Source organism: Canis aureus, chromosome 2 (genome assembly GCF_053574225.1).
Source record: "Canis aureus isolate CA01 chromosome 2, VMU_Caureus_v.1.0, whole genome shotgun sequence".
Classification (NCBI taxonomy): Eukaryota; Metazoa; Chordata; class Mammalia; order Carnivora; family Canidae; genus Canis; species Canis aureus.
Genome location: NC_135612.1, coordinates 26,684,794 through 26,707,221, shown reverse-complemented (window position 1 = coordinate 26,707,221; position 22,428 = coordinate 26,684,794). Strand labels below are relative to the sequence as shown.

The window sequence follows — 22,428 nt, the reverse complement described above, 5'->3', positions numbered from 1 at the left end:
TACCGATTTTAAAATGGATAAAATTAAATCACTTTCTGTAAAACCTAACTCCATCTAAGGGAGACTTATCATATATGGAGTTAGTTTCTAAATAATATTGATTCTCCTAAGGGTCTATGGATCTGTGGAGAAAACGTTGTACTCCATCTTCCCTGCCCAGTACAAGCAAGGCTCCAGCCCAGAAATGGTTAAGGCTGGATTTCACCATGATTTTCTCCAGAAAGAAAAGGTACATTATGCTGCTGTAGGTCATGTGAATTATTATAGCAGAACTACATTGATGAACATATTTGATGAGAAAGTAGTTAACCAGAACTCACAAAGCTGGTTAGTGGGTCGAAAACCTGATTTCTAGGTTTTGCTATTAAGTGCATGACCTTGAGTGAGTATTGCTTTTATGCTTCTCTGCCCCTCCCCTGTTACCCCCTTCCCTGCTTTTTTTCTTCAGAATCTTTTTTTTTTTTTTAAGATTTTATTTATTTATTCATGAGAGACACACACACACACACACAGAGGCAGAAACACAGGCAGAGGGAGAAGCAGGCTCCATGCAGGGAGCCCGACGTGGGACCCGATCCCGGGACTCCAGGATCACGCCCTGGGCTGAAGGCAGGCGCTAAACTGCTGAGCCACCGGGCTGCCCAGATCTTTTTGAACTAAATAGGCATTTTCCTAAATGTGTTCTGCAGACCATTATTGCCGCAGGGTTCACTGGGAGTTTTAGGGGTTCACAGTTAAATGAGTTAGAGAAATACAATCTAGTAGATCTTTCTCTAAAAAATGCACAATGTCGAGTAGAATATTAAAGGATCCTGGAAGTCTTACAGGGAAGAAAGAAATCCTTACATCTTTTGCACACATGCCATGACACCCTTAAGAACTGTGTTCCATGAAGTTCACTTTAGGAACCTGTATTAAGGTGTCTGAGATTACTAAACATCTATGATTCTAGTAAAAAGTTTTAGCTTACATAAATAAATTATTTCAACATGGTACTATAATTTGTAATACACTGTGAGATCTTCTTAAGGAAATACTAGAGGGTGCCTGGGTGGCTTGGGATTGAGCCAACCTGCCTTTGGCTCAGGTCGTAATCCTGGGGTCCTGGAATTGAGTCCCACATCAGGCTCCTCGTGGGAAGCCTGTTCCTCCCTCTGCCTGTGTGTGTGTCTGCCTCTCTCTCTGTGTCTCTCATGAATAAATAAATAATTTTTTTTTCTTTTAAAAAAAGAAGGAGGGCAGCCTGGGTGGCTCAGTGGTTTAGTGCCGCCTTCGGCCCAAGGCGTGATCCTGGAGACCCGGGATCAAGTCCCACGTCGGGCTCCCTGCATGGATCCCGCTTCTCCTTCTGCTTGTGTCTCTACCTCTCTCTCTCTCTCTTTCTCTCTCTCTCTCTGTCTCTCATGAATAAATAAATGAAGTTTTAAAAAAAAATGTGCAATCTAACCAGGCTACCTTTAAAAAAATAAAAAATAAATTAAAAAAAAGAAATACTAGAAAAAAACCCTTTAGTTCTATAATTTTCTAGTACTCATGAATTTTTAAACACAGAGAAGCATTATCTTTCCCTGTGAATACTAAAACTTTGGCTTGGAATGATTGCTCAGAAGATAGGGTCAGAGGTTTCCCTACTTTTGGGGAGCTCTGTCTAATACCTCAGAATCTATCCATAGTCTTTCTACAAGATGCACTTAGATGTTAGGTACTCTTTTATATCCAACACGTATTTTCTTTTTTTTCTTCTTTTCTTAAGATTTTATTTATTCATGAGAGACACACACAGAGAGAGGCAGAAACACAGGCAGAGGGAGAAGCAGGCTCCATGCAGGGAGCCTGACCTGGGACTCTATCCCGGGTCTCCACGATCACACTCTGGGCTGACGGCGGCACTAAACCGCTGAGCCACCCGCGCTACCCATATTTTCTTTTGTTTAATATGATTTCAGCTATTATTGGCTCAAAGTATATAGACCCATAGGGATGCTTTATGGTTCATAAAGTAATACGTGGCTTCCTAATAAAATGCAGAGGAAAAATCAAGTTGTCTTCATCTTATTTGTAGGATGGGTGCTGCAGATAACATATATAAAGGACAGAGTACCTTTATGGAAGAACTAATGGACACGGCAGAAATAATAAGACAAGCAACATCCCAGTCCTTAGTTATCCTGGATGAATTGGGAAGAGGGACAAGCACCCATGATGGAATTGCCATTGCTTATGCTACACTCGAGCATTTTATTAGAGATGTGAGTATCTTACACACTTTTTTGTATGTGAATGGGGCATAGTATACGGATTGTTTTTCTGGCCTCAGCTTCTCAATATTCAAAATTATCCTTAATTATTATAAATGACCCTATACCTTCAATCGACTGTTAAAACTCTATACATTAAACTTAGATGGATTGGCCCTACATCATTTCTCTAATTTTTTTTTTCATTTCTCTAATTTTTTTGATGTGTCGTCTTTGCATTTGCTGAAGCAAAATAAACGTGGTCAGTATGATAAAGCCTCTCTGACAGTATTTCCACCCAGATCTGTTTCTTTTTTTCTTTTTTTTTAATAAATTAATTTTTTATTGGTGTTCAATTTACCAACATACAGAATAACACCCCCAGATCTGTTTCTTAATACCCTTGGCAAACTAATTGCAGGGACCCCTTCCCCACCTACAACCCAGTCCTTAAGGAAAGAACAAAAAAGGAGACAGAGCCATTTGTACCTGTGAAATTCTTTTTTCAGTAGTATCCTATAGGATCTCCATAGAAGGCCTTTGATCTCATGTTTTTGTGTCTTTCTGTTTCACTCCTTCAGTGCATATCTATTTTTTCCAGAGTGCAGTTCTGAGCACCTCAGTGTGAAGTTTTGTTTGTGTTAAAGTCTCAGTTTCTGTCATCTCCATCAAACACTCCCTTTTATTAACACACTCCCCCTTTGTTCATTCTGGTCTCTTCCTTTCTGTCTCCTTGGCACTTGCCCCGAACCTTATCTGTTCTTCAGTTTTTCTTTCTCTTTTTGTTCTCCATTTTTAAAACATTTTTCTTTTTGTCTTTCCTCCATTTTCATTTCTTCCTCTCTTCCTTACATAACCAATAAAAACATATTTTTTACTCCTATTTCTTCGCATAACACAGAATGCAGAAATGAACTCTTTAAACTTCTGTGGGTTTCAGTTTTTTGTTTGAACTTTTAATTAGATTATATAGTTAATGATGGCATGTTTTCCACTTTAAATAACTTTTCATTTTTCTTTAGAAAACTCTTTATTTGCAAAAAGAGCTCAGGAACATCTCTCTAATTATTGTAGAAACTACATACCACAGGTTCAATAAAGTCCTGTTACTGCCTCCAAAGCACATTTTAAACATTGAATTAAGAGCCTTTAGGAACAAATTGTGACAGACTGAATTTGCCACCTCTGAGTTTGATTTCATTCTTCCTACTCTATAGCTGCAGATCAGTTACTATGACTGCATAACAAATTACCTCAAGACTTAGTGGCTTAAAACAATAATAATCATCTTTTATATCTCTCATGGTGCCTGGAGGTAAGGAGTTCAAGAGCAGCTTAGCTGGGTGGTTTTGGCTCACACTCTCTCCTAAGGTTGCATTCAAGTTGTCAACCAGGGCTGGTGTCATCTGAAGGCCTGACTGGGGCCAGGGGATGCTCTCCCAGTGTGGCTCACCTTTGGCTGGCAAATTAGTGCTGGCAGTTGGCCAGGGCTCTCACTTCCTTTTTCCTTTGGACCTCTCCATAGAGCTGTTTGAATAGCCTTACAGAGTGGCTTCTGGCTTCCTCCAGAAGAAGCATTCCAAGAGGCCAAAGTATTTTATGCATTGATGACAAAAATGCATTTCATGACCTAGCTTCAGAATCCACAGTCATTACCATCATACTCGTTTGAGCACAAGGGCGAGCCTTGATTCACTGTGAGAAGAGGCTGCTCAAGAGCATGAACATTGGGAGGTAAAGAACTTTGGGGCCATGATAGAGGCTGACTACCAGAAACAGTTTTTTAAAGATTTTAGCAATATTTTAAAGATTCATTTAAGAACCCTCAGGAACAAATTATGACAATTAAATTTGTCACTTATGTTATCATTGCTTCTATAGCTGGGGTTTTTTTTTTTTTTTGAGTTTTAATGTTAATGAAGAAAGTGTTATTTTTAGGTAAAATTTATATTAGAGGTAAGTCATTGAAGAGGATTCTTCAGGAGCAAGAATATCCCTTTTATAGATGAAAATCTGTATTTTCATGGTGTCTTTTGATTGCTGGGATGGGGAAGTGATAGCAGTGAGGAAGAATGAGGAGGCTGTGTATTGTGGCTGCAAGCTGAAAGTGGCCTTGAGGAGAGCAGTGTTGTAACCCAAACCCTTTGGTCTTCTGGTGAGAAATGCCTGTCAGTTCAGGGAAGGGGCATCATGGAGACAGCTGGTCCAAAGATACTTCAGAGCAGATTTTAAGAGCAGCTCTTCAAAGAAATCTTGCCTTAATAGGTTTATTGTAATTGTTATAAGAGAGAAGGCACATGTTCTGACTTTTAATGAGGTGAATGGCAGATGAATCAAAACTGAAGTTCTTTGATTTAATTACCCTCTTCTGATTTTTATTATTTTTTAAAAAGATTTATTTATTTATTATAGAGAGAACATGTGAGCAGGGGGAGGGGGAAAAAGACTCATCAAGCATACTCCCCACTGAGCATGGAGCCCAGTGTGGGGCTCAATCCCAAGACCCTGAGTTTGACTTGAGCTGAAATTAAGAATTGGCTACTTAACTGAGCCACCCAGGCACCCCTTCTACTAATTTTTAGACCAAGATTTGGTGTTAACTTCTTTTAAGATTTAAGAAATTAGGGATTCGGGCATCCCTGGGTGGCTCAGCGGTTTAGTGCCTGCCTTTGGCCCAGGGCGTGATCCTGGATCAAGTCCCTTGTCGGGCTCCCTGCATGGAACCTGCTTCTCCCTCCTCCTGTGTCTCTGCCCCCTGCCCCTCTCTCTCTATCATAAATAAATAAATAAATAAATAAATAAATAAATAAATAAATAAATAAGGGATTCTAGAATACTTAATGTGTGCTTTAAAATAATACTTATTAAAGAATCCATAAATCCATATTAATACTAACAAAACATATAAATTTTAAAATGGTGGGGGTAGGGTGGAGAAAAAGAAAGCTGATTTTTACAGAATGCCAGCTAGTAAATACAGAGAGAATTTTTTTTAATCAACATTTACTAGTTACCACAGTAATAACAGATTCAGGCAATGATGATCAACGATGGTAAAATTTTGAGATGGGAGATTGTTGGATAAAAGGGTATTCACATAATATCAAAGTATTACCCCACAAGTTATTAACTGTGAAGGAGAAAGGTGTCACTATAGTGAAGAAATCTTCTGGGTGCTTGTGTAAACCAAATAAACAAATTTAGCCTCCCCAATAATGGGTCAGATTTATATCATGTACCTCCTGATATGAAAAGAGTACATAAAAATGTAGTGGTTCTGGCAGTAAGGTTTAATCTTATTAGGGGAAACAGCCAAATCCAAATTGAGGCACATTATACAGAACGACTCCTGTATATTTCAAAACCATTAAAGACAAAAAAGAAAGGCTGGGAACTCTTTTATTTATTTATTTTTAAATATATTTTAAAGATTTTATTTATTTATTCGTGAGAGACACAGAGAGAGAGAGGCAGAGACACAGGCAGACGGAGAAGCAGGCTCCATGCAGGGAGCCCTATGTAGGACTCAGTCCTGAATCTCCAGGATCACACCCAGGGCTGAAGGCAGTGTTAAACCACTGAGCCACCCGAGCTGCCCTGGGAACTCTTCTTTAGATTGAGGAAGACTAAAGAGACATGACCAAGTGCATGGCATACATGATCCTTGATTTTTTTTAAATATTGGAAAACATATATAAAAAAATATTACTGTGATGCCTGGGTGGCTTAGCAGTGAGCATCTGCCTTCGGCTCAGGGAGTGGTCCTGGAGTCCCATGATCAAGTCCCACATCAGGCTCCCTGCATGGAGCCTGCTTCTCCCTCTGCCTATGTTTCTGCCTCTCTCTTCTCTCTCTCTCTCTGTGTGTGTCTCTCATGAATAAATAAACAAAATCTTTATTTTTATTTTTTTTAACAAAATCTTTAGATAAAAAAAAGTATTACTGTGACAGGTAAGGAAATTTGTGGATTAATGTTCGGTAATAATATCAATGTTAAATTTCTTGAGTATAATAACTTTATTCTAGTTAGTAGAAGAATGTTTTTGTTATTAGAAGATAGAAGTTTGGGTATTTAGGGATGAACTATCATATCTCCAATTCTCAAATGGTTCAGAAACTGTGTGTGTGTGTGTGTGTATGTGTGTTTTGGCAAAATAGTTGATTGTCTAGATAAAGAATATATGAATGTTCATTGTACTTTTCTTGCAGTGTTTATGAAACTTTGAACTTAAAAGAAAAAGTTTTAAGTAAAACTTAAAAATAAAATAACATTTATTATGTCTTACTGTTTTAGGTGAAATCTTTAACCCTCTTTGTCACCCATTATCCACCAGTTTGTGAATTAGAAAAAAGTTACTTACAAGAGGTGGGAAATTATCACATGGGATTCTTGGTCAATGAGGATGAAAACAAAGAGGATCCAGGTATGAAATACCGCTTACAATAAATAAAACTAAATGTTGTTGGTTTTCTTTTTGTTGTTGTTGTGTTGTTGTTGGTTTTCATGTTTGATAACTCAAAATTCATGGGTACATGAACTTAGTGCTTGTTAGAAATAAAGCTGTGGATGTTGATTATAAATGACATTTGTCTGAATTCATTTTCTCTAAGCTTAGGGTCAAGTAGAATTCACATTTATTTTTGCCATCTCTGAGGGCTTCTCTGGTCTTTCTTTACTCATTTTTCTACCAGAAAAAGATGGGATCAGGGGGATGTGTAGGTTTTACTCTTAGATTCGTCTCGGGAAAAATGCCCTGACAATCAAGTATATTAGTCATCTTTAAAAATGTCTGATATATTTCCCCAAATATCATCCCCATTATTCTGTAGTGGATGTATGTTTTATCTTAACTTGACAGGGAAACTGGATCTCAGGTCAAGTGGCTTGCCTGAATGGGGCACCAGGGTGAGGGCTGAACTGAGTCTGGAATTGTAGGATTTGCTCACAGATTCTTTTCTACTCTGCTAGAACTGGTATATGGGACCTACAGTATTTTTGCTAGCCTTTCCACTGTTTACCAATGTCACAGGAATGAGACATTTCATGGGAAAGAACACTATTAGCCAATAGAAATAAATTTAAGTGCTATAAGTAATTTAGTCAGTTTTAGTATAATTTTATTTTCCTGTTCAGTAGTAATTTTTTTAAGCTCCCAGCCTGTGAGCCAGTGATCGTTTACACAGTTGGTGTGCTATAATGGAAAATCCATTACCCAAGACACTCCAGAGTCCAAATGTTATTTTGGAAAAGTACTAAAGATGGACCTGAAAAAGAAATCAGGCAGCTGGCCCAAATAAAACAAAGCACTGGACCTGAGATAAATGTAATGTTAGGCAATCCTTGCCTCTCACCACCATGCGGTTTTGAAAAACACATCATAAATTCTCTCATGGAAGCAGTTTCATGTCTATTAATTTGCATCCAAAGTGACAGGAGGAGCTTATAAGCTAAGACCCAGTGGGATAAACAAGAGTTCACCAGCAGGGAAGGGTCAGTGATAAGCGTTTATGTGAACTGACTACTAAGCTGTAAGTGTTCTGACATTTTATCTTATGGATTAAAATTTTTATTCATAGACATAATTTTAAACATTAAGTGATGCTAAAAGGCTCATGCTAACAGGCAGTAGACCCCTGCTTCTGTGCCTTCACTCCATGCCTCCTCCCCATCCAGTCCCAAGGCAGCTGCTTTCAGCTCTTTCATTGCTTTCTTCCATACTCTAAATAATAGGCTTATCTGCCTACCTCTTGGTTCATCATCATGACCCATTATTACTTGGCTTCTCATTGTGCTGGATGGGAGTGTTCAACCTTTCCTGCTCTGACCTCCCAGTGTACTCATTCCAGTTTCCTTCCGTCTCATTCCTCTTCATAGTTTTCACTGTGACTGCCAGTAAGTATCGCTTAATCATAAGCCAGGTATGAGGACAAGTGCATTTTCTTTCTTTCGCAACTTTTTTGTTTTTTGTATTTGTGAAGGTAACAATCGCTTTGTTTTCACTTCATTCTTTTATTTGAGTCTGTATCTGACTCTCCCTATACTCTCCAATAGCTCTGTAAAACACCTCTCTAGACATTTTTCCATGTGATTGAACTACTGATTCCACTTTTTCTCACTGGAATCATTCCTCCTGGCGCCCTTTGTCCTACTCATTTGAACTGGTTCCTCCCTAGGCCTGCTGCACAGCTACTGTCCTGAGACCTACCTTTACCATCATCCTAGGAATTCTCTTACCTCACATTCTGTCCATTTGTTTGCAGGGAATAGGACATGTGAATTCACAGGGGCTCCAACATAAGAATATAAATAATCTCATGGGGTGCCTGAGTGGCTCAGTGGGTGAGCGTCTGCCTTCGGCTCAGAGCATGATCCCAGGATCCAGGATCAGGTCCCACATCAGGCTCCTTGCAGGGAGCCTGCTCCTCCCTCTGCCTATGTCTCTGCCTCTCTCTCTGTATGTCTTTCATGAATAAATAAGTAAAATCTTTAAAAATAAATAAAATAATCTCACATTACAGGGACCTCAGAGGAAGGGTGGCCTTCGGCTCCTCTCCTTTGCAGCTCTCCAGGCTCGGTCTTCCTGCCCTGCTGGCTTTATTTTATTTTATTTTCCTGTTCAGTAGAATGAGGCTTACGACAAGGTGGCTGCAGCTCTTTCATGCATGAAACCCAGAATTGACAATGTCCAAAGGGAAAAAAGGGATCAACATTTTCTGTGACTCTTTCTTAAGGGTCAGGGAACTTTTCTCAGATGCTCACTAGCATCTGATCATTGTCTCATCTCCTTTTCAGAATTGAATCACATGCTCACTTTTTTTTTTTTTTTTAAGATTTTGTTTATTTACTCATGAGATACAGAGAGAGGCAGAGACATAGAGGGAGAACCAGGCTTCCACAGGGAGCCCGATGTGGGACTTGATCCCCGGACCTGGGATCATGCCCTGAGCTAAAGGCAGATGCTCAATCACTGAGCCACCCAGGCGTCCCACATGCTCACTCTTAAACCAGTTCCTAGAAGTGACAGTGACAGGGATGACTTTGATCAGCCTAGATTAATCAAGATCAACTTTTGGAGCTTGGTATGAGGACATTATCCCCGGAGTTAAATGGTCAGTGAATTAATTCCATATACAGTCAGGGTTTTCTTAAGGGTTGGAAAAGATTTTGAATAGGCTACTAATAATATTAACTAAAGGAAGTAAAAGTTTTGAGATTTTGCAGGAATGAAAACATCTCCAATATACCTTCATACTTGATTTATAATTTAGCTGGGGCTAGAATTTTTAGTTGGAAATAATTTTCACTCAGAATTTTGAAGCACGGGTGCATTATCTGCTTACTTCCGTGTTATTCCAGCTACATCTGTGTTTCTTCCATTACCTCTAAATCCTCTGCTGTCTGAATTAGAGGCCACTGCATAGGTCATCAGGCAAGCACCCCAAAGACCTTTTGGATGGCTTTTAAGATACTATGCTATTTCCCATGGAGGTAGGTAAAGCAGTAGACCAGCAGTAAGAAACATGTACTTTATTCTATCCCAGTCTATAAAATCTTGGACAAGTTACCTAACCTCAGCCACCTCTAAAATGTTAGGAATCAGTCCCAAAAATGACTTCAGAGACTGTTTGATCAGCACATATTTCTTTAATAACTACCTACAGAAGTTTGGCTTTCAGACAACTTTTGCTTAGTTCCCCTGTAACAAGCAGAAACATGAATTAATACTTTCTCTGACTCTGAGTGTCAGAAAAGTTTTTCAGTAATATCCATCTAGGAAATGGTTGGTTATAGCTTATAAGTCCTCACCAAGAACTTTTAGTTACCATCTTCTCTGCTATATGGCTCTGTCTCCACATTTCCATTACACACACACTCACACTCTCTCCCCTTCTCCCCTCTAAGAGGGATGAGGGACAGTCCTGATGCAGAATATAACTCTTAAAAACTCCCTAATATGAGGGGATAGTGCCTAGGTGTCTGTCAGTTGAGCATCTGACTCTTGGTTTCGGCTCAAGTTGTGATCTCATGGGTGGTGGGCTCAAGCTCCGTGTCAGGCTCCACACTCAACACGGTGTCTGCTTGAGATTGTCTCTCTCGCTCACTTTCAGCCCCTCCCACACCCCACTCATGCACGTGCTCTCATGCGCACACACTCTCTCTCTCAAACAGATAAATAAATCTTGAAAAATAAAAATTAAAAACCTCCCTAATGTGATTACAGAAGAGTGGTCACATTATTTTACCTTGATGGTGTGAGAACTACCATAATTAGTACTACATGGAGACCAGGATATGATGACAAATTCAGCAACTGTTTGTACTATGTTAAGTTATGCAGAGCGATATAATATTTTATATAATTTAGCTATAAAATATATTTATATAGATATAGGTATATTTTATAGTTATATATAAAAAGTGTCCTATAGCTATGTATACATACTATATGTTATATATATAAAGCAAAAAAAGCCATCAGCGAAGCAATTTTTAACTAAGGTGGTTTTGTGGCATTAGTGGGCTTTCAGAAAAGGATAGAAGGATGGATGGATGGATGACAAATGGACAGACAGATGAATGAATTGTTTTTAGAAAGACAGCATGGAGGCTAAATTATAGAGGAGAGGAGAGTCTGGAGGTAGGTACATCAGTTAGAACTAAGCCCGTTGAAGTGATAAAGACTGTTTCTTTGTCTGAAGGTTGAGAAGAGATTGCTTTTCTGATTGCCTGCTGCTCTTCACTTCATTTTTGGTCATGTGAGCATCAGAGAGTAACAAAAAATTACCGAGGTTAGCAGGCACTGGTTTCTCCACACTTCTTTCCCAGTCTTTCCACCCACCTCTTCACCTGTTCTTTGTGTTCCTGGAGTTTTATTTGGAGGCAAAAGGTATTCTTAGTGCTTTGTAATGTGAGTTTTAGTCTGTATTCCTGAGAGTGCCAGCATTCTTTCTACCTCCCACTTCCAACACCCCGCCTTAGAAAAGGGTTATTTGTTGCTGAATTCTTAGAGGAGGTTAAAGAAAATTCCATTATCCTTTTTCTCAGTTATGCTTTTTGGTTTTTAGCTGATAAAAGAATAAAGCATACACATTTATCAAATGACATACGAGGAAAAGCTCTTGATAAACTTATAATAAGTTTATTAGAGTCTCAGAAATCATGAGAAATCTGGTTCATTTTGGGTATTTTTGCAACACGGTATAATTAGATTGAATTTCATTATAAAAGCTGCATAATCCTGAGGTGCTTTAGATTTATCAAAGATTAAACTGTATGCAGCTTTGTCTTTCTATTATTGTGCTTCATTATACCCCAATTCTTTAGAAGTTTTTAGTTCATGTGTATGCATTTGTATGATGACAGCCTGGGTTTGTATGATAGCCTAGGTTCCCCAGGAAGCAGATTCTGAGATTTTTATGCCAGCTGTTGACTAAGAGTGCTCTCGTGATCAATACCTGAGGGCAGGACTGGGTAGAATGAGGCTGTGTTGTGGTCATAAGCTTCAGCCAACCCTACAGAGAGCTCTGAGGTGGTATTGGTCTTTTTGAGTTACCTCAACTTCGGGTGAGGGAACCTCCCTTTTATATGCTTTATTAGCTATTGTTGCGTAACACATTACCCCAAAATATAGCTTAAAATAACAAATACTTATCATCTTGTCATTTCTCTGGGTCAGGAATCAAGGGGCAGCTTAGATGGACAGTTCCACCTCAGTTTCTCCTAAAGCTACAATCAAGATTGGCTAGGTCAGTCATCATTTTAAGGTCTGACTGGGGAAATTTACTCTCCAGACCTCTTACGTGGCTGCTGGCAAGCCTTAGAATACCTACTTCTAAGTTCACTCATGTGGCTGTTGGCCAGAGACCTGTTTCTTTCCATGTGGGCTTCTTCCTAAGGCAGCCCACGGTATGGTAACTGGCTTCCCTCAGAGCAAGTAAGCAAGAAAATGAAAGTGCCTGGGACAGAGGTCACAGTGTTTTGTAATCTCAACTCAGAAGTGACAACACATCATTTTTGCCATATTTTATTTTTTAGAAACACGTTGCTAGGTCCTGCCCACACTCAAGAGCAGAGAATGACACAGACATTAACACCAGGAAACAGGGGTCTTTGGTGGCCATTCTAGAAGCTGCCGACCAGGGGGCATCTGGGTGGCTCAGTCAGTTAAGTGTCTGCCTTTGGCTCAGGTCGTGATCCTGGGGTTCTGGGATGGAGCCCCCCATCAGGCTCCCTGCTCAGCAGGGAGTCTGCTTCTCCCTCTGCCTCTGCCACTCCCCTCCTTTCTGCTGCTTGTGTTCACTCTCTCTTTCTCGGTCTCAAATAAATAAATAAAAACCTAAAAAAAAAGGGAAAAAGCTGCCTACAAACTCCCGTAGCAACCAGTCACAATGCAGGCAGCTCAAGACAGGACATGACCTCAGCAGACCTCTTCTTAAGCTGAGGTGACTCCCAAAGAGGAGATTCAGCTGAAGACTGGGCTGACAACCTTCCTGACAGCTGAGGCAGTAAACCCTTTAGTCCTAGTGGGAGCTGAGTGGAACTGAACAGCATCCGCTTGAATATATATAACTTAGTTAACCCAGTATATTTAATAAACCAGAATTTCTCACTCTTCTTATTTAAACTGTGCAACATATTATATTTCCTTATGTGTTTTTTGGTGGTGTTTTGTTTTTAGCATTCTTAGAAACATCTCTTATGTGTGTTACTTTACAGAATGTATTATTACATACAACACTGTTCAGTAACATTCACTGAAATAACACTTTTTTAGTCTGTTTTTAAAGGAAAAATTGTATTGTGATTCAGAATCATTCCTTTTCTGATAATAGCTGTTCAATTGAAATTTCCTTTTTTTAAGATTTTATTTATTTATTCATTAGAGACACATAAGCAGAGGGAGAAGCAGGCTCCATGCAGGGAGCCCGATGTGGGACTCTATCCTGGGTCTCCAGGATCATGCCCTGGGCCAAAGGCGGCGCTAAACTACTGAGCCACCGGAGCTGCCCTCAATTGAAATTTTTTAGCAAGCAGCAGAAAACAAAATAAATCTTTACCTTACACCAAATCAATGCTAAAAATCCTATTAGGTGGAAGGGAAGAGGTACATGGCTGGCTCAGTCAGTAGAGTATGCAACTCTTAATCTCAGTGTTGGAAGTTTGAGCACCAAGTTGGGTGTAGAGAAAACTTAAAAGCAAAAATCTTAAAAAAACAAAACAAAACAAAAAAAACTTTTAGGTGAGCTACAAGATCCTAAATCCAAGAAAATTTTCAAAACATTATCTCCCCTTTTCCTAGATATGCACAGTTGATAAATAGAGCCAAAATGTGATTAGGAACAATGTGGTTTTTGTTTTTTGTTTTTTTTTTTTCAGATTGTAAATTTTAATTGAGTGAAGTTGTAAGAACTTATCTGTCTTATTTAATCTTCTACTTTGAACTTTCAGACCTAATCTCCTTTTTCTCCTTTTAATTTATTTATTTTATTTTGTAGGTGAAGAACCAGTCCCTGATTTTGTCACTTTTCTTTATCAAATAACCAGAGGAATTGCAGCAAGGAGTTATGGACTAAATGTGGCTAAACTAGCAGATGTTCCTGGAGAAATTTTAAAGAAAGCAGCTAGCAAGTCAAAAGAGTTAGAAGGATTAGTAAATATGAAAAGGTCAGAATGATCGTGTTGCATTTTTTAATTTATAAAAAACCTACCAATTTGTCCAAGGAAGAGGAGTGTCCCGTAAATGAACATCAGGTTTACCTTTAAGCATCTCTTCAAATATTCTGAAACATTTAATTAAAATAAAATGAAAACAGATCTTTGAAAAGCTCATGTGAATTCAGTCCGCCTTCTCTAGTCAGATCTTTATCTGTTAAGTTGCTAAATTGGTTTTTCAGTCCTTTTCGAAAGAACTAAGTTAACTCCTTACTGTGTACCAGCATGTTAGTTGCTTAAAACGTTCAGTTACACAACAAATTACTAAAAGAAACCATGACATTTAAAACCTTTAGAATACTTCCTTTACTCACATATGGCATTCAGAAATTAAGAATTCTTCAGGACATAAAAGAAAATAATAATATTATATAACCACGTACTCATAGTCCATATCCTCGTGTCACTTCTATTGGGGATTGTTTGTGGCAAGTTTTTCATTCTGAACCATCTTCGGGGCACCCGGGGAGCTTCGTCGGATGCTTCAGACTCTTGATCTCAGCTCAGGTCTTAATCTCAGGGTTGTGAGTTCAAGCCCCCTGTCAGACTCCACACTCACTGCAAAGTCTGGAGCCTACTTAAAAAGAAGAAGAAGAACAGCTTTATTGGGGCACCTGTGTTGCACAGTCGGTTAAGTGATTCTTGGTTTTGGCTCAGATCATGGTCTCAGGGTTTTGAGATCAAGTCCCCTGTCAGACTCCGCACTCAGTGCAGAGTCTGCTTAAAGACTCTCTCTCCCTCAGCCTCTGCCCCTCTCTCCTCCCTCCGAGATGAATAAATAAATCTTGAAACTACCTTTTGTCACCCTAGAATGCTATGTGAATGGAATTTACCTTTTACTCTTGACACTCAGCCAGTATGTGGTCAGTGTATTGACTAATCTTAATATAAATCTGAAGTATACTTTGGAAGAAAGATAGTCCTAGGAAAATATCATATTAAAAAATGGTGAGTTACAACCTCCTCCCCCCCCAAACATAAGATTATATTATAAAATGACATAATCTCCTCATCCATCTCCTGCCAATTCCTGCACTCCCTACGAAGTCTGATATGCCTGGAGCAAGACATTACTGCCCTGATTGATAGCCATGTGACCACAAGGGAACAGATTGTTGGTCAAAGAGAAAATCTTGGTCACCATCCTATAAGAAAAATTTTTAGTCCTGGAAATCATTACCAAATTTTAATATTGAAATAGTAATACCTAATATTAGTTAGACAATTACCAACTTGTATCCTGAACTACAGTTGTATGACCAACCTCTCCATTTTTCCTCTTGTGGTTCTCCACCTTGACACTCTATACTTTTCAGTGGTAAATGGTCATTGACCAAGTCCAAAGTGCTAGATTACTATAAATGACATGTAGTTTCCTCTGTTGACATTCTTTTTTGGATCATTTCCTCAATACCAAATTAGAAAAGTAATTATTTATTATGAGAGTTTAAAGATAAGCCCTTAGTTTTCACAAAGTCCAAAGACAAACCCTCTTTTGTTATCTTATTATTATTTTTCTTTTTCCTTGGAGAAACTAGAATAAAACTTCACTACAAAGGTGTGTGTGTGTGTGTGTGTGTGTGTGTGTGTGTATACAAAACAGCAATAAAATATCATTTATACTTCTTGCTGCTGTATAGCCTATATAATTCACAGATTATGATATTTTAACTCTTCTAACTACTGTGTGACATTTTGAAATCTATAATCTTGACAAGATAGAGAATTGTCAGAAGAGATTGCATTGGGGTAGAATCTGATCATTTATTAGGACACTATATTCATTATTTTTGCCTTTTTACTGGAAGTAGTGCTTATCACATTAATTCCATTGACGAGATCAAAGGAACCAAAGGGATTTTGTAAATTTATGTGAATTTGTGATAAGTCTATGCAGTCATTGTTCTAGTTACTACTATTACTATATACAATAGGTAATGTGTTAGTTACTATTTTTACGGCTTTACATATATTATCTCAATCTTTATGATAACCTTGTGAGACATAGGTACTGTCGTTACCCCATATTGTAGTTTGGGGAAATGAGGCAAAGCAAGGGTAGGAAATCAACCAAGACGTCAGGGTCCTATAACTAGTTAGTGGTGGAGCAATAACTGGAACTCAGATACTCTGGCTCCAGACCCTAAACATTTAACTGCTTGGTCTTCTACAGAAAAAATAAGTCTGTGTTATGTTGGCATTCTGCTCTTTCATTAGCTAGCTTTACTTTATTAATCAGTTTCACTTTTCGTCCTGTGAGCACACACAGCCTGAGTTAGAAGGGAAACAAGCTAGGTTCTCTCCTCCTTGGAGGTAGTAGTGGCAATCAGCAACCTCAGTCCTTGATTATAACAGTGTCACCAGAAGGCTGATTCTGGCACAACTTTCTAACCACAGAGTCCTGCTTGGTATTCTAAGGTGATAGATGTTAAAAAAAAAAAAAAAAAGACATTTATTTGAGAGAGAGAGAGTGTGTTCATGCAGGTGTGCAAGCAGGAAGGGCAGAAGGGGAGAGAATCTCAAGCAGAACTCTGTGCCTAGCATGGAGCCCAACGTGGGACATGATCTCACAACCCTGAGATCACAACCTGAGCCAAAATCAAAAGTCAGATGCTTAATCAACTGCACCATCCAGGTGCCTGTCATAGACCTTTTGTAGCTTTCAGCCAAATGTATTGTCCCCCAACAATTTCATTTATAAAATAAATCTTTTTTTTTTCTCTCCAGGAAAAGGCTAAAGTGTTTTACAAAGTTATGGATGATAAGTGATGGAAAAGACCTGCAAAAATGGACAGACGAGTTTGAAATGGAAGAAATTTCAGACTTCTCTTCTTGATTAAAATGAAGACTACATTTTTTAACAAAACATGGAGAATTAAAAATACCACCTGTACAAAACAACTCTCCGTAACAGCCTATCTTTGTGTGATGTGAGCATAAAATCAGAACTATGGTATATTCCTATTGGAAACAAGCCCTTTGTGTAGAAAGACTATTCAGGTTCTTGTCATCCTGACTTTATAAGAGTATCAACAGTTTTGAATATTAAGACCTCTGTTCTCTAAGTAGAAGACTTCATGAATAGTAAGCTTACATAAAATCTGGCCTCCTAAATGAAGCCCAAACATGAACTTTTAGAGAGTGATAGAAAAATCTGATTCATATTTACTTGTTCCAGTTCAGATTAATTTGCACCTGGGTGAGAGGTCTAGCAGAAATATACCTTTTCATTTGAACTAAAGTAATTTTATAATGCCACCAGTTTATTCACTATAAGCATAAGAAATTTTGATAAGAAATAGAAAAGATTATCAGGCTTTTAAAAGTAGAGCATGGAAGGAATAAGAGCATATGAAATTTGAAAAAAATACTGTCACAGTTTTAAGCAGTTTAAAAATTATTGGATGAAATTATTTGTGATTCAGGTAATAAACATTAATGAATACTTGCTATAAATAATGATCTTTTTCCTTGTTGAATTTTGGGTTTTTCAACTATCTGGCAGTTGCCTTTTTTTAGGCTTAATTATGGAACGGAGGTTGCTGTTCCTACCAAATTTACAAAACTGAACTCATTTATTTTGGACCTTTCTGTTAATCAGTATAGAAAATGTATGATCTCCCTGGTATCAAAGTACACAGTTTTGTTGATAGTTAACAACACTCCCTCCTGCATTTTTAGGTTGACTTATGTTCATCTGTGTCCCTGAGGCTTTTACAGCACTTACAGCCTGGCTTCTCATATGTATGTGTTTTCTGTTTGTAAAATTGTTAATTTACACAAAGGCTCTCCCCCACCCGTTTGGTATTCCTGCTTGTTAAATGTCCTCCACACATATGATGGACATATTTCCAACTCCTGTAGTTTATTTCCTCTAGTGATCCTAACCCCTGGACACAGAGGTCAGTACCATCTCCCAAGTTGAAGGGTGGTTGGTTGCTGTGCTTTCGAATCACTCACATTGTAGCCCTTTGATTCCTAGCCTTTTTGAAGTTAAGGGTATGATACCACTTGATTGATTCCATGATCCTTCTGAAGTACCAACACAGTGAAATTCTCAAGAGTGTCTGAAAATAGAGTAATTATTGGAATTTACTATCTAAATTTTAAAAAGACCAATACTTTTTAAATAGTGTTTTAATACTCTATATGATTATAAATGTTTCATATTCTTTTTAAGAAGATTTTGAAGTTAGTGCTCTAACCTTACTGGCAGGCCAGTAAGAAAAGGAGATGAGGGGCACTTGGGTGGCTCAGTGGTTGAGCATCTGCCTTCAGCTCAGGGCCTCATCCTGGGGTCCTGGGATTGAGTCCCGCATCAGACTCATCGTAGGGAGCCTGCCTCTCCCTCTGCCTGTGTCTCTGCCTCTCTCTCTCTGTGTCTCTCAGAATGAATGAGTGAAATTTAAAAAAAAAAAAAAAAAAGGAAAGGAGATGAATCCAGAAATGTCATGCCCATGCCTGAGAGAGCTGTAGAGACCAGCAATCAGTGGTAATGTCCAAGAAGACATTTCAGGCCACCTCAGGCTTGGGCAGGCCAGCATCAACATTTAAGCTAGTCTGGGCTCCAGGAGAAGTGTGTCCAGGCAGTGACAACACACAGTGTCTGGCAAGTCACAATGTGGACTATTACAAGGTAGATTCTGTAACATGAGCCAGAATATCAGCCAGCCAGCCAGTTTGCAAGAGGTTAGGCCTGGTTAGGATAAGGCCAGCACTCCTGCATTTCCAAGTGCGGCCTCTTCCTTGCCAGGTTACTGAGGTATTGAAGGGGAAGTAGTGGCAGAGGCCCAGTTATGAAGATTGTACAAATGCCATGAAGATTGGCAGGAAAAATGCAATTGATTGGGTACAGACTGCAGATAACCAAACTGAGGGGTGCAATTCTAATGTCTTCTAGGTATTAATTTCATTTCCTTTTTTTTTTTTTTTTTTTTTTTATTTATGACAGTCACACAGAGAGAGAGAGAGAGAGAGAGAGGCAGAGACACAGGCAGAGGGAGAAGCAGGCTCCATGCACCGGGAGCCTGACGTGGGATTCGATCCCGGGTCTCCAGGATCGCGCCCTGGGCCAAAGGCAGGCGCCAAACCGCTGCGCCACCCAGGGATCCCTTCATTTCCTTTTGATACATATCCAGGAGTAGAATCGCTGGATCACATGGTTGTTCTGTTTTTAATTTTTCGAGGAATCTCCATACTGTTTTGCATAATAGCTGTACTAATTTATATTCCTACCAATAGTGCACAAGAGTTCCCTTTCTCTACATCCTCAGCAATGCTTGTTTATTGCTTGTCTTTTTGATAATAACCATTCTAGCAGGTGTGAAGTGGTATCTTATTGTGGTTTTGGTTTGCAATTTCCCTGATAATTACTGGCAGTTTCAGAACATTATTATTATTCTAAAAAAGAAACCTGTTCTTATTAGCAGTCTTTCTTCATTCATCCCCAAAATTCCGAGTCCTGTGCAGCCATTAATCTGCCTTCTGTGTCTCTAGGTTTTCCTGTTTTGGACATTTCACATGCATGGAATCATACAATGTATGCTCTTTTGTATCTGGCTTCTTTAATTTAGCGTTTTGTTTTCAGGATTCATTCATGTGGTAGCACATATGGTACTTCATTCTTTTTTATTATTGCAAACTACTCCACTTTACATACTTTGTTTTATTTATCAATTCATCAGCTAACGGACATTTGGGTTTCCATTTTTTGGCTTTTATGAGTAATTCTGCTATGAGTGTTTTATGTGGCAAGACATAGGGTTGTTTGTTTTTTTTAAAGCTTCCCCAAATCTAATGTGCAGTCAGGTTTGTGAGCTACTAGTCTCAATAATGACAAATGGCTAAACTATATTTTTCACTGGAATGACAATTATTTGCTCCAACCTCTTCTTTGCTTTCTCTTTCACTTAGGAGAAAGTATAGCATGCTATAGACACCCACCCCCCCCATACTTATTTGTTGAAAGAGAAAAGAAAAACCAAACCGTTTCAGGTTCGAAACTCAAGGAAAAGACTCTTCTTTTCATAATCAAGGTACCATTTCACTAGGGAGTCAATATCTATACAAAAGTATACTACATCTTAAAGTAAGAAAAATATTTATTCTGACAATTTATTCAGGTTTGAGCCTGAATGGAGTGGAGTAGTAATGGGGCGGATGAAACAGTGCCCACTGAATGAATTCCAGAGTAAAGGCTAGATTGAAATCCAGTGTGGTACACAAATTAATGTTGACCTTTACTTAGTTCCAAGATCAATATTAATTACTGCTGGGCTATGTAATTACAAAAGTGCTATTTGATGCTGTCTACCAAGGATATGGGTAGAGGGAGGAAGAAACTTGGATCAATACTATCTGTGGTTTCTAACTTTATAGTTAGAATGAATTCCTCTTTGGAGCATTGTGTAGTTAGTATATACAATTATTGTTAGATTTATTATACCCTGAGAAATATTGCTATTAAAGGGATATCCTTTCTGGTTTGGTTGGGACAGTCTTAGTCTATACCTGTTTTCATGGCATAGGTATTAAAAGTCTCTTTCACTCAACAATGTCCTGTTTTAGATAATACATTATATGGTTACCCCAGTTATATTGGCAAACTTTGCTGACTTGATAGATTTTAAAAATCATCTTAGGGGTGCCTGATGGCTCATTCAGATAAGCGTCTGCCTTCGGCTCAGTTCGTGATCCCGGGGTGCTGGGATTGAGCCCCACATCAGGCTTCCTGCTCAGTGGGGAACCTACTTCTCCCTCTCCCTCTGCCTGCCATTTTCCCTGCTTGTTCTCTCTCTCTCTCTCTCTCTCTCTCAAATAAATAAATAAATAAATAAATAAATAAATAAATAAAATCTTTAAAAAAATAATCATCCTAAAAAGTCCATTTTTTCTTACCTGTTGTACAAACTGATTTTTATCCCAAAGGCCTGCCAATTGTTTTTTCTGTTAGTAATAAATGCTTTATATTGTGGCATTTAGAAAATATGACTCTGCTAATTGACATGTTAGAGCTTTGTTCCCTAATCTATTTAAGAAAGAGAAAGAGGGCAAGCAGGAGGAGGGGCAGGGGGGGGGATGGAGCAGACTCCTTGCACGAAGTTCAACACAGGGCTTGATCTCCTGACCCTAAGATCATGACATGATCCTAAGTCAAGAGTCGAACACTTAACTGACTGAGCCACCCAGAAACCCCCTTAATCTACTTTTGAAACTACATTCCTGAAAATTATTTGTCATCTGTTTTGTTTCTATGAAATCATGGTAAAGAATGTGCACCTACATGACTTCATAAGATAAAGCAAGGCTGTCTTCTTGCAGAAATAGTTACTGAGCTTGGAAGGAAGAATCAGTCTTTCTCAGGTCATTTTGTCCTTTGCTGAAATCCTCCCTTCATTGCCTATATCCCTCCATCCCCCCACTTTTTTTTTTTTTTTTTTTTTTTTTTTTACATTTAGAAAAATTTATTTCTTTGGGGAAAAAAAAAAGAGTTTATTTCTAAATTAGAAATACTACATGCCATTTTACCTCTTGTTTTTTATTAAACCATACTTCCCTGAATCTCCCTCATTGGATTGAGTGTGTCCTTCTGTTTATCAGAATCAGCTAAGGAGTTTTCAAATGCATATTTCTAGGCAGCACTGTCACTGTACTGAATCTGAATCTAAGGTTGGGACATGGAAATGTCATTTACTGTTAAGTTCTTTACTCCTCTCTTCATTTTCTCTCCTCTTCTCCTTTCTTACCTCTCCCCCCATGTTAGTAATCTTGTCTCCAAAGCCATTTACTAAAAATCAGATTCCTTAGATTCTAACTGCTTTACAAGATTCTGTCCGATTTGGTAGGTCTGGCTTGGGGCCCAGAGAACTTTATTATTTTTAAAATAGACTTTATTTTTTAGAACAGTTTTAGACTCACAACAGAACTGAGCAGAAAGTACAGAGATCCTCTATACTCTCTGCCCATCCTCTCCCTCCCCCCCAAGCACTGCCTCTCCATTGTCAACATCCAGTGCCAAAGTGGTGTATTTGTTATAATTGATGACCCTACATTGGCACTTCATTTTCACTTAAAGCACATAGTATATACATTAGAGCTCATTCTTGGTGTTGTATACTCTGGGTTTGGACAAATGCATGATGATATCTATCTACTATTGTAGTATCCTACAGAACAATTTCACTGCCCTGAAAATCCTCTGTACTACTCCTACTCAACCCTTCCTCTCTTCTAACCACAGCAACCACTGATCTTTTCACTCTCTCTTTAGTTTTACCTTTTCCAGAATGTTAAGCAGTTGAGATCATACAGCATTTGCTGATCGGCTTCTCTCACTTAGTAATATGTATTTAAGTTTCTTCCATGTTTTTCACAGCTTGATAGCTCATTTCTTTTTAGCACCAAGTAATATTCCATTATCTGGGTGTGCTACAGTTTATCCATTTACCTGCTGGAGGATATCATAATTGTCTCCCAATT

At 38.6% G+C, this 22,428-nt stretch overlaps 1 protein-coding gene across 8 annotated transcripts in view; it reads left to right on the top strand.

The window, feature by feature from the left end:
• MSH3 (mutS homolog 3) overlaps nucleotides 1–17,409 on the top strand; it is a 185,272-nt gene extending 167,863 nt beyond the window's left edge. For 3 of the 8 annotated variants that reach the window (XM_077866524.1, XM_077866521.1, XM_077866550.1), the window contains 4 exons: nucleotides 2,063–2,249; nucleotides 6,532–6,661; nucleotides 13,734–13,902; nucleotides 16,678–17,409. In XM_077866524.1, coding sequence (XP_077722650.1) covers nucleotides 2,063–2,249; nucleotides 6,532–6,661; nucleotides 13,734–13,902; nucleotides 16,678–16,786 — 595 coding nt within the window. In that variant the 3' untranslated portion in view covers nucleotides 16,787–17,409. Of the gene's footprint in view, nucleotides 1–2,062; nucleotides 2,250–6,531; nucleotides 6,662–9,594; nucleotides 9,727–10,937; nucleotides 11,028–11,914; nucleotides 11,985–13,733; nucleotides 13,904–16,677 lie in introns of those variants that run through there. The other 5 variants (XR_013362104.1, XR_013362096.1, XR_013362092.1 and 2 more) reach the window with 5 other exon arrangements.
• Nucleotides 17,410–22,428: the final 5,019 nt, after the last annotated feature.